This window comes from Bombina bombina, chromosome 5, assembly GCF_027579735.1.
Source record: "Bombina bombina isolate aBomBom1 chromosome 5, aBomBom1.pri, whole genome shotgun sequence".
Taxonomy (NCBI): Eukaryota; Metazoa; Chordata; class Amphibia; order Anura; family Bombinatoridae; genus Bombina; species Bombina bombina.
Genome location: NC_069503.1, coordinates 689,707,482 through 689,724,172, shown reverse-complemented (window position 1 = coordinate 689,724,172; position 16,691 = coordinate 689,707,482). Strand labels below are relative to the sequence as shown.

At 40.1% G+C, this 16,691-nt stretch overlaps 1 protein-coding gene across 3 annotated transcripts in view; it reads right to left on the bottom strand.

The window, feature by feature from the left end:
• Window positions 1-16,691, bottom strand: part of RIPK1 (receptor interacting serine/threonine kinase 1) — a 296,218-nt gene that overhangs the window by 42,436 nt on the left and 237,091 nt on the right. For 2 of the 3 annotated variants that reach the window (XM_053714666.1, XM_053714667.1), the window contains exon 10: window positions 4,901-4,966. The exons of the other annotated variant lie outside the window; for it this stretch is intronic. In XM_053714666.1, coding sequence (XP_053570641.1) covers window positions 4,901-4,966 — 66 coding nt within the window. The remainder of the gene's footprint in view (window positions 1-4,900; window positions 4,967-16,691) is intronic. 3 annotated transcript variants of the gene reach the window in all.

Below are 16,691 nucleotides of genomic sequence, written 5' to 3'. Positions count from 1 at the left end.
GAATGTAAGGGTTCAAACGGAACCCCCTGAAGAACTGAAAGAACTAAATTGAGACTCCAAGGAGGAGTCAAAGGTTTGTAAACAGGCTTGATTCTAACCAGAGCCTGAACAAAGGCTTGAACATCTGGCACAGCTGCCAGTTTTTTGTGAAGTAACACCGACAAGGCAGAAATCTGTCCCTTCAGGGAACTTGCCGATAATCCTTTTTCCAATCCTTCTTGAAGGAAGGATAGAATCCTAGGAATCTTAACCTTGTCCCAAGGGAATCCTTTAGATTCACACCAACAGATATATTTTTTCCAAATTTTGTGGTAAATCTTTCTAGTTACAGGCTTTCTGGCCTGAACAAGAGTATCGATAACAGAATCTGAGAAACCTCGCTTCGATAAAATCAAGCGTTCAATCTCCAAGCAGTCAGCTGGAGTGAAACCAGATTCGGATGTTCGAACGGACCCTGAACAAGAAGGTCTCGTCTCAAAGGTAGCTTCCAAGGTGGAGCCGATGACATATTCACCAGATCTGCATACCAAGTCCTGCGTGGCCACGCAGGAGCTATCAAGATCACCGACGCCCTCTCCTGATTGATCCTGGCTACCAGCCTGGGGATGAGAGGAAAACGGCGGGAACACATAAGCTAGTTTGAAGGTCCAAGGTGCTACTAGTGCATCCACTAGAGCCGCCTTGGGATCCCTGGATCTGGACCCGTAGCAAGGAACTTTGAAGTTCTGACGAGAGGCCATCAGATCCATGTCTGGAATGCCCCATAGTTGAGTGACTTGGGCAAAGATTTCCGGATGGAGTTCCCACTCCCCCGGATGCAATGTCTGACGACTCAGAAAATCCGCTTCCCAATTTTCCACTCCCGGGATGTGGATAGCAGACAGGTGGCAGGAGTGAGACTCCGCCCATAGAATAATCTTGGTCACTTCTTCCATCGCTAGGGAACTCCTTGTTCCCCCCTGATGGTTGATGTACGCAACAGTCGTCATGTTGTCTGATTGAAACCGTATGAACTTGGTCCTCGCTAGCTGAGGCCAAGCCTTGAGAGCATTGAATATCGCTCTCAGTTCCAGAATATTTATCGGTAGAAGAGATTCTTCCCGAGACCAAAGACCCTGAGCTTTCAGGGATCCCCAGACCGCGCCCCAGCCCATCAGACTGGCGTCGGTCGTGACAATGACCCACTCTGGTCTGCGGAATGTCATCCCTCGTGACAGGTTGTCCAGGGACAGCCACCAACGGAGTGAGTCTCTGGTCCTCTGATTTACTTGTATCTTTGGAGACAAGTCTGTATAGTCCCCATTCCACTGACTGAGCATGCACAGTTGTAATGGTCTTAGATGAATGCGCGCAAAAGGAACTATGTCCATTGCCGCTACCATCAACCCGATCACTTCCATGCACTGAGCTACGGAAGGAAGAGGAACGGAATGAAGAATTCGACAAGAGTCCAGAAGTTTTGTCTTTCTGGCCTCTGTTAGAAAAATCCTCATTTCTGAGGAGTCTATAATTGTTCCCAAGAAGGGAACCCTTGTTGACGGGGATAGAGAACTCTTTTCCACGTTCACTTTCCAGCCGTGAGATCTGAGAAAGGCCAGGACAATGTCCGTGTGAGCCTTTGCTCGAGTGAGGGACGACGCTTGAATCAGAATGTCGTCCAGGTAAGGTACTACTGCAATGCCCCTTGGTCTTAGCACCGCTAGAAGGGACCCTAGTACCTTTGTGAAAATCCTTGGAGCAGTGGCTAATCCGAAAGGAAGCGCCACGAACTGGTAATGTTTGTCCAGGAATGCAAACCTTAGGAACCGATGATGTTCCTTGTGGATAGGAATATGTAGATACGCATCCTTTAAATCCATCGTGGTCATGAATTGACCTTCCTGGATGGAAGGAAGGATAGTTCGAATGGTTTCCATCTTGAACGATGGGACCTTGAGAAATTTGTTTAAGATCTTGAGATCTAGGATTGGTCTGAACGTTCCCTCTTTTTTGGGAACTATGAACAGATTGGAGTAGAACCCCATCCCTTGTTCTCTCAATGGAACAGGATGAATCACTCCCATTTTTAACAGGTCTTCTACACAATGTAAGAACGCCTGTCTTTTTATGTGGTCTGAAGACAACTGAGACCTGTGGAACCTCCCCCTTGGGGGAAGTCCCTTGAATTCCAGAAGATAACCCTGGGAGACTATTTCTAGCGCCCAAGGATCCAGAACATCTCTTGCCCAAGCCTGAGCGAAGAGAGAGAGTCTGCCCCCCACCAGATCCGGTCCCGGATCGGGGGCCAATATTTCATGCTGTCTTGGTAGCAGTGGCAGGTTTCTTGGCCTGCTTTCCCTTGTTCCAGCCTTGCATTGGTCTCCAAGCTGGCTTGGCCTGAGAAGTATTACCCTCTTGCTTAGAGGACGTAGCACCTTGGGCTGGTCCGTTTTTACGAAAGGGACGAAAATTAGGTCTATTTTTTGCCTTGAAAGGCCGATCCTGAGGAAGGGCATGGCCCTTACCCCCAGTGATATCAGAGATAATCTCTTTCAAGTCAGGACCAAACAGCGTTTTCCCCTTGAAAGGAATGTTTAGTAGCTTGTTCTTGGAAGACGCATCAGCCGACCAAGATTTCAACCAAAGCGCTCTGCGCGCCACAATAGCAAACCCAGAATTCTTAGCCGCTAACTTAGCCAATTGCAAAGAGGCGTCTAGAGTGAAAGAATTAGCCAATTTGAGAGCATTGACTCTGTCCATAATCTCCTCATAAGGAGGAGAGTCACTATCGAGCACCTTAATCAGTTCATCAAACCAGAAATATGCGGCTGTAGTGACAGGGACAATGCATGAAATGGGTTGTAGAAGGTAACCCTGCTGAACAAACATCTTTTTAAGCAAACCTTCTAATTTTTTATCCATAGGATCTTTGAAAGCACAACTATCCTCTATGGGAATAGTGGTGCGTTTGTTTAAAGTAGAAACCGCTCCCTCGACCTTGGGGACTGACTGCCATAAGTCCTTTCTGGGGTCGACCATAGGAAACAATTTTTTAAATATGGGGGGAGGGACGAAAGGAATACCGGGCCTTTCCCATTCTTTATTAACAATGTCCGCCACCCGCTTGGGTATAGGAAAAGCTTCTGGGAGCCCCGGCACCTCTAGGAACTTGTCCATTTTACATAGTTTCTCTGGGATGACCAAATTTTCACAATCATCCAGAGTGGATAATACCTCCTTAAGCAAAATGCGGAGATGTTCCAATTTAAATTTAAATGTAATCACATCAGATTCAGCCTGCTGAGAAATGTTCCCTAAATCAGTAATTTCTCCCTCAGACAAAACCTCCCTGGCCCCCTCAGATTGGGTTAGGGGCCCTTCAGAGATATTAATATCAGCGTCGTCATGCTCTTCAGTAACTAAAACAGAGCATCCACGCTTACGCTGACAAGGGTTCATTTTGGCTAAAATGTTTTTGACAGAATTATCCATTACAGCCGTTAATTGTTGCATAGTAAGGAGTATTGGCGCGCTAGATGTACTAGGGGCCTCCTGAGTGGGCAAGACTCGTGTAGACGAAGGAGGGAATGATGCAGTACCATGCTTACTCCCCTCACTTGAGGAATCATCTTGGGCATCATTGTCATTATCACATAAATCACATTTATTTAAATGAATAGGAATTCTGGCTTCCCCACATTCAGAACACAGTCTATCTGGTAGTTCAGACATGTTAAACAGGCATAAACTTGATAAGAAAGTACAAAAAACGTTTTGAAATAAAACCGTTACTGTCACTTTAAATTTTAAACTGAACACACTTTATTACTGCAATTGCGAAAAAACATGAAGGAATTGTTCAAAATTCACCAAACTTTCACCACAGTGTCTTAAAGCCTTGAAAATATTGCACACCAATTTTGGAAGCTTTAACCCTTAAAATAACGGAACCGGAGCCGTTTTAAGCTTTAACCCCTTTACAGTCCCTGGTATCTGCTTTGCTGAGACCCAACCAAACCCAAAGGGGAATACGATACCAAATGACGCCTTCAGAAGTCTTTTATAAGTATCAGAGCTCCTCTCACATGCGACTGCATGCCATGCCTCTCAAAAACAAGTGCGCAACACCGGCGCGAAAATGAGACTCTGCCTATGCTTTGGGAAAGCCCCTAAAGAATAAGGTGTCTAAAACAGTGCCTGCCGATATTATTATATCAAAATACCCAGAATAAATGATTCCTCAAGGCTAAATAAGTGTTAATATCAATCGATTTAGCCCAAAAAAGGTCTACAGTCTAAATAAGCCCTTGTGAAGCCCTTATTTACAATCGTAATAAACATGGCTTACCGGATCCCATAGGGAAAATGACAGCTTCCAGCATTACATCGTCTTGTTAGAATGTGTCATACCTCAAGCAGCAAAGGACTGCAAACTGTTCCCCCAACTGAAGTTAATTGCTCTCAACAGTCCTGTGTGGAACAGCCATGGATTTTAGTTACGGTTGCTAAAATCATTTTCCTCATACAAACAGAATTCTTCATCTCTTTTCTGTTTCTGAGTAAATAGTACGTACCAGCACTATTTGAAAATAACAAACTCTTGATTGAATAATGAAAAACTACAGTTAAACACTAAAAAACTCTAAGCCATCTCCGTGGAGATGTTGCCTGTACAACGGCAAAGAGAATGACTGGGGTAGGCGGAGCCTAGGAGGGATCATGTGACCAGCTTTGCTGGGCTCTTTGCCATTTCCTGTTGGGGAAGAGAATATCCCACAAGTAAGGATGACGCCGTGGACCGGACACACCTATGTTGGAGAAAAACTACCAACCAACGCAGAGTTGAATTTTTTTTTGCGCTCCACTTGTAATCTAGCCCAATGTATTTGTATTAGATTTTTTAAGCCTTTTAACTACCCACCTGGAATGCTGTTGGGTGGACTGTATCCAAAGTTTCCCTTTGGAAAAGCAATGTGGTTGGGGGCTCCTTGAATACAATAAACAAAAACACTGTTGTCATTCACAAGTGAATCAATAAAAACAAACAAACAAAAACTACTGGACAATCAGCTGGAGATGGTTATAGTAAAGTGCAAAAAACCCCCATAATTTATGTAAGAACTTACCTGATAAATTCATTTCTTTCATATTGGCAAGAGTCCATGAGCTAGTGACGTATGGGATATACAATCCTACCAGGAGGGGCAAAGTTTCCCAAATCTCAAAATGCCTATAAATACACCCCTCACCACACCCACAATTCAGTTTAACGAATAGCCAAGTAGTGGGGTGATAAAGAAAGGAGTAAAAAGCATCAACAAAGGAATTTGGAAATAATTGTGCCTTATACAAAAAAATCATAACCACCATAAAAAGGGTGGGCCTCATGGACTCTTGCCAATATGAAAGAAATGAATTTATCAGGTAAGTTATTACATAAATTATATAAATTATGTTTTCTTTCATGTAATTGGCAAGAGCCCATGAGCTAGTGACGTATGGGATAGCAATACCCAAGATGTGGAACTCCACGCAAGAGTCACTAGAGAGGGAGGGATAAAAATAAAAACAGCCATTTTTCGCCGAAAACAATTAATCCACAACCCAAAATATAAGTTTATTCTCATGAATGAAAGGAAAAACTTATTTATAAATAAAATATAATCAGAAGAATCAAACTGAAACAGCTGCCTGAAGAACTTTTCTACCAAAAACTGCTTCCGAAGAAGCGAATACATCAAAACAGTAGAATTTAGTAAATGTATGCAAAGAAGACCAAGTTGCTGCTTTGCAAATCTGATCAACTGAAGCTTAATTCTTAAAAGCCCACAAAGTGGAGACTGATCTAATAGAATGAGCTGTAATTCTCTGAGGCGGGGCTTGACCCGACTCCAAATAAGCTTGATGAATCAAAAGCTTTAGCCACGATGCCAAAGAAACGGCAAAAGCCTTCTGACCTTTCCTAGAACCAGAAAAGAAAACTGTCAGGAATTCTGGCATGTCAGTAAATTGGCTCTGTTTCCTGCCTCTCCAAACTCCTCCCAATTCGTCTACTTAACACCTGTGCACCTTTTACCTGGTGCTTAGTATTTTGTGTGCTCTCTACAGTGTGAATCCTAAGCTACTTCAAAGTGATTATTTCCTGCAAATCTTCTGGATTGCTTAACCTTCACATGCCAAGTTCTACAGTCCTATTCTATCCTGCCTATGTTTGCGATATCTACTAAAGGATTTTTCGTTTGTTTCCACTTGTTCAGCAGCTCTCCCCTCTCACTGTGCTTCACAGAGCTGACAGGCACTCACTTCCGGTTTCGGATCTTCAGCTCTGGATTGCCCTGAGCCTTCAAACCACCATCCTATGCTCTTACCAGCTGGGGAGTAAGGTACTGTGACACTCTACTGTATAATCGATACCAGCTTCTTGTTTAAAGTGATCTTTGCCTAATACATCGATTTCAAATGACAACTTGACCACGCCCCCTCTGACATCATCAGTCATTCATTTCCTGCTCTCCTGTGTATATACAGTGTATTGCAACATTGTAGCAATGTCTAGAACAAGTTGTAGTATAGTTAAATGCTGAACAGTGTTCCTATCTAATTGTACACTATCTTCAAGTGACTATCAAATTCACTGTCTTGCTGCACAATTTCCTCAACTTATAGGAGGTTGTAGATTGACAGTGATACAAACTACTTAAAGGTGCAGTACTCTCTTAAGTCTGTAGCTGAGATCATCCTCTGAACATTACAGAACCAATCCAAAATAGCTGTAATTGTTAACAAGCTTTACAATAACAAATAGACTAGAAGTCTTCCTGAAATCTTTAGTAGCTTCAACATAATATTTCAAAGCTCTTACCACATCCAAAGAATGTAAGGATCTCTCCAAAGAACTCTTAGGATTAGGACACAAGGAAGGGACAACAATTTCTCTATTAATGTTGTTAGAATTCACAACCTTAGGTAAGAATTTAAATGAAGTCCGCAAAACCGCCTTATCCTGATGAAAAATCAGAAAAGGAGATTCACAAGAAAGAGCAGATAACTCAGAAACTCTTCTAGCAGAAGAGATGGCCAAAAGGAACAACACTTTCCAAGAAAGTAGTTTAATGTCCAAAGAATGCATAGGCTCAAATAGAGGAGCCTGTAAAGCCTTCAAAACCAAATTAAGAATCCAAGGAGGAGAGATTGATTTAATGACAGGCTTGATACGAACCAGAGCCTGTATAAAACAGTGAATATCAGGAAGCTTAGCAATCTTTCTGTGAAATAAGACAGAAAGAGCAGAGATTTGTCCCTTCAAGGAACTTGCAGACAAACCCTTAACCAAACCATCCTAAAGAAACTGTAAAATTCTAGGAATTCTAAAAGAATGCCAGGAGAATTTATGAAAAAAACACCATAAAATATAAGTCTTCCAAACTCGATAATAAATCTTTCTAGAAACAGATTTACGAGCCTGTAACATAGTATTAATCACTGAGTCAGAAAAACCTCTATGACTAAGCACTAGTCGTTCAATTTCCATACCTTCAAATTAAACAATTTGAGATCCTGATGGAAAAACGGACCTTGAAACAGAAGATCCGGCCTTAATGGAAGTGGCCAAGGTTGGCAACTGGACATCCGAACAAGATCCGCATACCAAAACCTGTGAGGCCATGCTGGAGCTACCAGCACCACAAACTATTGTTCCAAGATGATTTTGGAGATCACTCTTAGAAGAAGAACTAGAGGCGGGAAAATATAAGCAGGTTGATAACACCAAGGAAGTGTCAACGCATCCACTGCTTCCGCCTGAAGATCCCTGGACCTGGACAGGTACCTGAGAAGTTTCTTGTTTAGATGAGAAGCCATCTATTTCTGGAAGACCCCACATCTGAACAATCTGAGAAAACACATCTGGATGGAGGGACCACTCCCCCGGGAGCTGAGATAATCTGCTTCCCAATTGTCTACACCTGGGATATGTACCGCAGAAATTAGACAAGAGCTGGATTAAGCCCAAGAAAGTATCCAAGATACTTCTTTCATAGCTAGGGGACTGTGAGTCCCACCCTGATGATTGACATATGCCACAGTTGTGATATTGTCTGTCTGAAAACAAATGAACGGTTCTCTCTTCAATAGAGGCCAAATCTGAAGAGCCCTGAAAATTGCACGGAGTTCCAAAATATTGATTGGTAATCTCGCTTCTTGAGATTTCCAAACCCCTTGTGCTGTCAGAGATCCCCAAACAGCTCCCCAACCTGAAAGACTCGCATCTGTTGTGATCACAGTCCAGGATGGACAAATAAAAGAGGCCCCTAGAACTATACGATGGTGATCTAACCACCAAGTCAGAGATAGTCGAACATTGGGATTTAAGGATATTAATTGTGATATCCTTGTATAATCCATGCACCATTGATTCAGCATACAAAGCTGGAGAGGTCTCATATGAAAACGAGCAAAGGGGATCGCGTCCGATGCTGCAGTCATGAGAACTAAAACGTCCATGCATGCACATAGCTACTGAAGGGAATGATTGAGACTGAAGGTTCCGACAAGCTGTTAGACAGAGTCATGGACACTGAATCTATCTGGAAACCTAAAAAGGTGACCCTTGTCTGAGGAATCAAGGAACCTTTTTGGTAAATTGATCCTCCAACCATGTCTTTGAAGAAACAACACTAGTTGATTTGTGTGAGATTCTGCAGAATGTAAAGACTGAGCTATTACCAAGATATCGTCCAAATAAGGAAACACCGCAATACCCCGTTCTCTGATTACAGAGAGCAGGGCACCGAAAACCTTTGAAAAGATTCTTGGAGCTGTCGCTAGGCCAAATGGAAGAGCGACAAATTGGTAATGCTTGTCTAGAAAAGAGAATCTCAGAAACTGATAATGATCTGGATGAATCGGAATATGAAGATATGCATCCTGCAAGTCTATTGTGGACATATAATGCCCTTGCTGAACAAAAGGCAGAATAGTCCTTATAGTCACCATTTTGAAAGTTGGTACTCTTAGATAGCGATTCAAAATTTTTAGATCCAGAACTGGTCTGAATGAATTTTCTTTCTTTGGGACAATGAATAGATTTGAATGAAACCCCAGACCTTGTTCCCGAAACGGAACTGGCATGATTACCTCTGAAAGCTCCAGGTCTGAAACACACTTCAGGAAAGCCTGAGCCTTTACTGGATTTGCTGGGATGTGTGAGAGAAAATATCTTACTCTGAATCCTATTCGATACCCCTGAGAGACAATACTCAGAATCCATTGATTTTGGACAGAATTTGTCCAAACATCCTTGAAAAATCTTAATCTGCCCCCTACCAGCTGAGCAGGAATGAGGGCCGCACCTTCATGCGGACTTGGGGGCTGGCTTTGGTTTCTTAAACGGCTTGGATTTATTCCAATTTGAAGAAGGTTTCCAATTGGAAACAGATTCCGTGGGGGAAGGATTAGGTTTCTGTTCCTTAATTTGTCGAAAGGAACGATAACTATTAGAAGCTTTAGATTTACCCTTAGGTCTTTTATCCTGAGGCAAAAAAAACTCCCTTCCCCCCAGTGACAGTTGAAATAATCAAATCCAACTGAGAACCAAATAACTTATTACCTTGGAAAGAAAGAGATAACAATCTAGACTTAGAAGTCATGTCAGCATTCCAAGATTTAAGCCACAAAGCTCTTCTAGCTAAAATAGCTAAAGACATAGATTTAACATCAATTTTGATGATATCAGAAATGGCATCACAAATAAAATGATTAGCATGTTGAAGCAAGCGATCAGAATCCATTTCTTGTTACGCTAAATTTTCCAACCAAAAAGTTGATGCAGCTGCAACATCAGCCAAAGAAATTGCAGGCCTGAGAAGATGACCAGAATATAAATAGGCTTTCCTTAGATAAGATTCAAGTTTCCTATCTAAAGGATCTTTAAAAGAAGTACTATCTTCCATAGGAATAGTAGTATGTTTAGCAAGAGTAGAGATAGTCCCATCAACGTTGGGGATCTTTTCCCAAAACTCCAATGTAACTGCTGGCAAAGGATACAATTTTTTAAACCTTGAAGAAGGAATAAAAGAAGTACCAGGCCTATTCCATTCCTTAGAAATCATATCAGAAATAGCAACAGGAACTGGAAAAACCTCTGGAGTAACCACAGGAGGTTTATAAACAGAATTTAAAAGTTTACTAGTCTTAATAACAAGAGGACTAGTTTCCTCAATATCCAATGTAATCAACACTTCTTTTAACAAAGAACGAATATACTCAATTTTAAATAAATAAGTAGATTTGTCAGTGTAAATATATGAGGAAGGATCTTCTGAATCAGATAGATCCTCATCAGAGGAGGATAATTCAGTATGTTGTCGGTCATTTGAAATTTCATCAACTTTATGAGAAGTTTTAAAAGACCTTTTACGTTTATTAGAGGGCGGAATGGCAGACAAAGCCATCTGAATAGATTCAGCAATAAAAAAATTAAATTCACAGGTATATCATGTACATTAGATATTGAAGGAACAACAACAGGCAATGCACTATTACTGATGGACACATTCTCTGCATGTAAAAGCTTATCATGACAACTATTACAAACCACAGCTGGAGAAATAATCTCCACAAGTTTACAAAAAATACACTTAGCTTTGGAAGAACTGTTATCAGGCAGCAGGGTTCCAACAGTGATTTCTGAGACAGGCTCAGATTGAGACATCTTGCAAATGTAAGAGAAAAAAAACAACATATAAAGCAATATTATCAATTTCCTTATATGGTAGTTTCAGGAATGGGAAAAAAACAGCATAGCCCTCTGAAAAAAAAGGCAAGAGGCATATAGGAATGGGGTTTTAAATAATGAAAACATTTGGCGCCAAGTATGACGCACAACAAAAACAGAAACATTTTTGGCACTAACAACATCCGGAAATAACACACTCGCGTCATCAAAGATGCAACCTTGTGAAAGGACTCAGCGTCGACTAAGACGCTGGAATGATGAATTTGCGTCATCGAAGGTAACTTCGCGCAAAAAAAAAAATCTTGTGCCAAAAATGACGCAATATACTTTGGCATTTTGCGCCCTTGCAAGCCTAATTTTGCTTGCGAATTAAAAAGAACAGTCAATTGAAAAAAGACTATACCCCAGGTAAGAATTTTTTCCCCCTAAAAAATGCATTTCCCAGATATGAAACTGACAGTCTGCAAAAGGAAATATACATAAACCTGACTCATGACAAATATAAGTACAATACATATATTCAGAACTTTATATAAATAAATAAAGTGCCAAACCATAGCTGAGAGTGTCTTAAGTAATAAAAAAACATACTTACCAAAAGACACCCATCCACATATAGCAGATAGCCAAGCCAGTACTGAAATGGTTATCAGTAGAGGTAATGGAATATGAGAGTATATCGTCGATCTGAAAAGGGAGGTAATAGATGAATCTCTATGACCGATAACAGAGAACCTATGAAATAGATCTCCCATGAGGAAAACCATTGCATTCAATAGGTGATACTCCCTTCACATCCCTCTGACATTCACTGTACTCTGAGAGGAATCAGGCTTCAAAATGCTAAGAAGTGCATATCAACCTAGAAATCTTAGCACAAACTTACTTCACCACCTCCATAGGAAGCAAAGTTTGTAAAACTGGATTGTGGGTGTGGTGAGGGGTGTATTTATAGGCATTTTGAGGTTTGGGAAACTTTGCCCCTCCTGGTAGGATTGTATATCCCATACGTCACTAGCTCATGGACTCTTGCCAATTACATGAAAGAAAAGGCATTTACATTATTAAAATCATCAATTGTTAACAATATATCTTTAATGTATGCACCTTTAGTACCCCATCTACTATGAGGCTCCATGTTTAATATTAGTTGTACACTTACAATGCTCTTAACAAGAGAAAACTTTATATTTATTCCATGTTTATACAAAGCTAATACTCATTATGCACTACTATTGTCTACAAGCTCACTTCTATCCAGAAACTATCTTAAGTTGTAGATCCTTAATAAAGTCCCATGGTTTTCATTAGCATCTGTAGGCCGACAGCAACCAAATCTACCTCTCTGCACCTGTCTACCTACTTACTCATCCTGAATGGTGCTCCACGAATAAATGATAATAATAATCTACCACTCCTTTGAACTTCAGTTAAAGGGACACTGAACCCAAATTTTTTCTTTCGTGATTCAGATAGAGCATGAAATTTTAAGCAACTTTCTAATTTACTCCTATTATCAAATTTTCTTAATTTGCTTGGTATCTTTATTTGAAATGCAAGAATGTAAGTTTAGATGCCGGCCCATTTTTGGTGAACAACCTGGGTTGTCCTTGGTGATTGGTGGATAAATTCATCCACCAATAAAAAAGTTCTATCCAGAGTCCTGAATTAAAAAAAAAGCTTAGATGCCTTATTTTTCAAATAAAGATAGCAAGAGAACAAAGAACAATCAATAATAGGAGTAAATTAGCAAGTTGCTTAAAATTGTATGCTCTATCTGAATCACAAAAGAAAAAAATTGGGTTCAGTGTCCCTTTAAACCTGGCTCTCTCACTCAGACACAGCCTCACCTACTGGTGGTGTTTAACAGAACTACACTTCTAAGCCCACTGCAGTTTTCTTCACATACCCTGGTTACGTCTCTCACACTCTCTTCCTTTAAAATATTTATTCTTTCCACACACTCTATAAGCTGCAATTATAACTCAGCCACTCCAGGGTCAACACAAAATTCACAGAATGTTTGCTCACCTTGCACATTGTCTAGCTTCAATTTTCTCATCTTATTAAACAATCCTGCTTTTATTTTTGGTTATTTTAATATCCCAGTTGACTCTAATACAAACAAATCTCCTCCACCATACAGCATGCTTCCTATGGCCTTTAGCAACAGAATGTTTCTTCTACTCACATAGATGGACCCTGGCTGATACAGGTTTTTAGCCTTTCATGATTGACACTTAAAGGACCAGTCAACACAGTTGATTTGCATAATCAACAAATGAAATGCATGATAATAAGACAATGTAATAGCACTTAGTCTGAACTTCATATGAGTAGTAGATTTTTTTTCTGACAATTTTAAAAGTTATGTCTTTTTCCACTCCCCCTGTACCATGTGACAGCCATCAGCCAATCACAAATGTATACAAGTACCATGTGACAGCCATCAGCCATTCACAAATGCATACACACTTATTCTTGCACATGCTCAGTAGGAGCTGGTGACTGAAAAAGTTTAAATATAAAAAGACTGTGCACATTTAGTTAATGGAAGTAAATTGTAAAGTTGTTAAAATGGCATGCTCTATCTGAATAGTGAAAGTTTAATTTTGATTGAGTGTCCCTTTAAAGGAACAGTCAACACAAATTGTAATATTGTTTAAAAAGATAGATTATCCCTTTATTACCCATTCCCCAGTTTTGCACAGAAAACATGGTTATATTAATACACTTTTATCTCTGTGATTACCTTGTTTCCAAGCATCTTCTGACAGCCCTCTGATCACATGACTTTATCTATTGACTTGCATTTAAGCCAATTAGTGCTGTGTTGTTAGAATCCACGGGCGTGAGATCAATGTTATCTATATGGCTCACATGAACTAGCAGCCCCTGTTATGAAAAGCTAATACAAAACATGTGATCAAGGGGCTGTCTTTAGTGAATTAGAAACAGACAGAAATTTAGAGGCTTAAAGGTTATAAAGTATATTAATATAACCATGTTTTTTGTGCAAAGCTGGGAAATGGGTAGTAAAGGCGTTGTCTATCTTTTTAAACAATAATAATTGTAGTGTTGACTGTCCCTTTAAATCACTATTTCCTTTTTTAGACCCTCATATACTAATAATCAGTATCACTAAACTTACTATTTACATTAAAGGGACACTAAACACCTTGTAATTACAAGCAAGGTATTTCTGCTGGTTTTATATAGAATACCATATCAGCCAAGTCTCAACAGTTTAAAAACAAACAAAACCACATTTTTTTTTAACTGCAATTGTTTATCAATAGCCAAACTAAACCTACCATGTGTCTTATTTGGAGGAACCAATGTGGAATTCTTGCTGAAGTAGACAAAGGTAGCGACAGTCTTTATGTTAGCAAACAGGCATTATTTTGCAGTTCTTATCTGATAATCTCTGCGGACTCTAATTAGTGATTTTTATTAACAAGACACCTGTTGTACATGCTTTGTATTGTCACACACATTTAATTCAGTAGATTCTGTAGTCACAATTTATGAGCACTATATGGCAGTGAAATAATTATTTTAAAAACAAAATGAGGATTCAAAAGATTAAAGGGATATAAACCCCAAAAGTTTCCTTTTGTGATTCACACAGAGCATACAATTTTTTAAAAGATTTTCTATTATCAAATTTGCTTCAGTCCCATGATATTATTTGTTGAAGTGATACCTAGGTAGGTGCCTGAAGCATTACATGGCAGGAACTAGTGCTATTGCAAATGGATAAAATTCTTGTAAAACTGCTATATAGTGCTCCAGACACATGAATGCTCCTGCTTTTCAACAAAGGATACCAAGTGAACAAATACAATTTGATAATGCAAGTAATTTCTAAAGTTATTTAAAATTGCATGCCCTATCTGGTCTGAATCACAAAATAAACATTTGGGGTTTCATGTCCCTTTAAGCTGTAGCTGTTATGATCAAAATATGTTTGCTGGAAGATTGAAGACAACTTCAAAAATTAGATGGGAGATTGTTTTAACCCTTTCATGACATAGGCAATTGTCCAAGTTCTGAACGTAAACAAAACCTTGAATTTCAGCTATATGTCTTTTCAACCATAATTTACCCCTTTCACATTAAGTGCACCCACACTAATTATATATTGTTTTTTTAGAGGACAGATAGGGCTTTCGTTTGGCATCTAATATTTATTTCTAAACTATAATTTTATATGAAAAAAATCTAAGTAAGTGTGAGAAATGAAGAAATTTTAAGTTTTCCAAACGATTTTATTGTGAATATCATCACCCTGATATATATTACTGCAATAAAACACCCATACTTGTTTTCAGCTATGTCCCATGAGTATATGGATACCCCCCATGTACAGGTTTTCTGAGATTTCTGGAATTTACAAGGCCCAACATAGGGCCTACCCATTTACATAGAAATCTGGCACATTCATTGTCTGGGCTTAAGTTGCCTTTCATACATTATAGCAGCCCAGGAATGAAAATGACCCCATCATGGCATACCATTTACAACAGTAGACAACACAGGGTATTCCAAAAGGGCCATGTCACGTCTTTTTGTGAAGCCCCTTAGTCACAAAACCTGGCCAAATGTAGTGGCCATTCTTGTTGTATGCATTTTTTACACAAACACTGCAATTTGGCTGTTTCTGTCATCAACCTTTTGTGTTTTGCTGCTATAAAACACACATATTTGTGTTTGTCAATGTCCTACAAGTACAACAGTACCCCACATGTACAGGTTGTATTGGGTTTACAGAAGTTACAGGGCCAAATATGGGGTCTACCCATTTCAGTCTTTATGCGTGGAAATTTGGCACCTTGATTTTCTGGACCTATCTCCTCTTTGAGACATTATAGCAGCCCAGGAATGAAAATTACCCCATCATGGCATGCCATTTGCAAGAGTAGACACCCCAGGGTATTCCAAAAGGGCCATGTCACATCTTTTTGTGAAGCCCCTTAGTCACAACACCTGGCCAAATGTAGTGGTCATTTTTGTTGTTTGCGTTTTTTACACAAACACTGCCTTTGGCTGTTTCTGTCATCAACCTTTTATGTTTTGCTGCTATAAAACACACATATTTGTGTTTGTCAATGTCCTACGAGTACAACAGTACCCCCCGTGTACAGGTTTAATGGGGTTTACAGACGTTACAGGGCCAAATATAGGGTCTTCCCATTTACATGGAAATTTGGCACATTCATTTTCTGGGCCTATGTCCTCTTTGAGACATTATAGCAGCCCAGGAATGAAAATTACCCCATCATGGCATGCCATTTGCAAGAGTAGACACCCCAGGGTATTCCAAAAGGGCCATGTCACATCTTTTTGTGAAGCCCCTTAGTCACAACACCTGGCCAAATGTAGTGGTCATTTTTGTTGTATGCGTTTTTTACACAAACACTGCCTTCGGCTGTTTCTGTCATCAACCTTTTATGTTTTGCTGCTATAAAACACACATATTTGTGTTTGTCAATGTCCTACGAGTACAACAGTACCCCCCGTGTACAGGTTTTATTGGGTTTACAGAAGTTACAGGGCCAAATATGGGGTCTACCCATTTCAGTCTTTATGCGTGGAAATTTGGCACCTTGATTTACTGGGCCTATCTCTTCTTTGAGACATTATAGCAGCCCAGGGATAAAAATTACCCCATCGGGGGGGCGGAGCTAGCCATCTAACAGGAGAGACGTGCTTGGAGAGTGCTCTCTGCTAGTTTTTTACTATAATAGGCAAAAAGTGCAAGAAAAAGTGATTTTAGCACGCTTCACAGACCCTGTAACCTGCCCTTGAGAAGTTTGGACGATTGTGGGTATACTGAAGACTTTTGCGGCACGTAGCATTACTAAAAGCCAGGCTCATCTGAGAGGCCCTGTGGCGATACCCAGCCGCATCACAAAGCGGACCCTGCTACAGCTTAGATCTCTCCCCTATCATTACTGACCCTGAACGGAGGTCC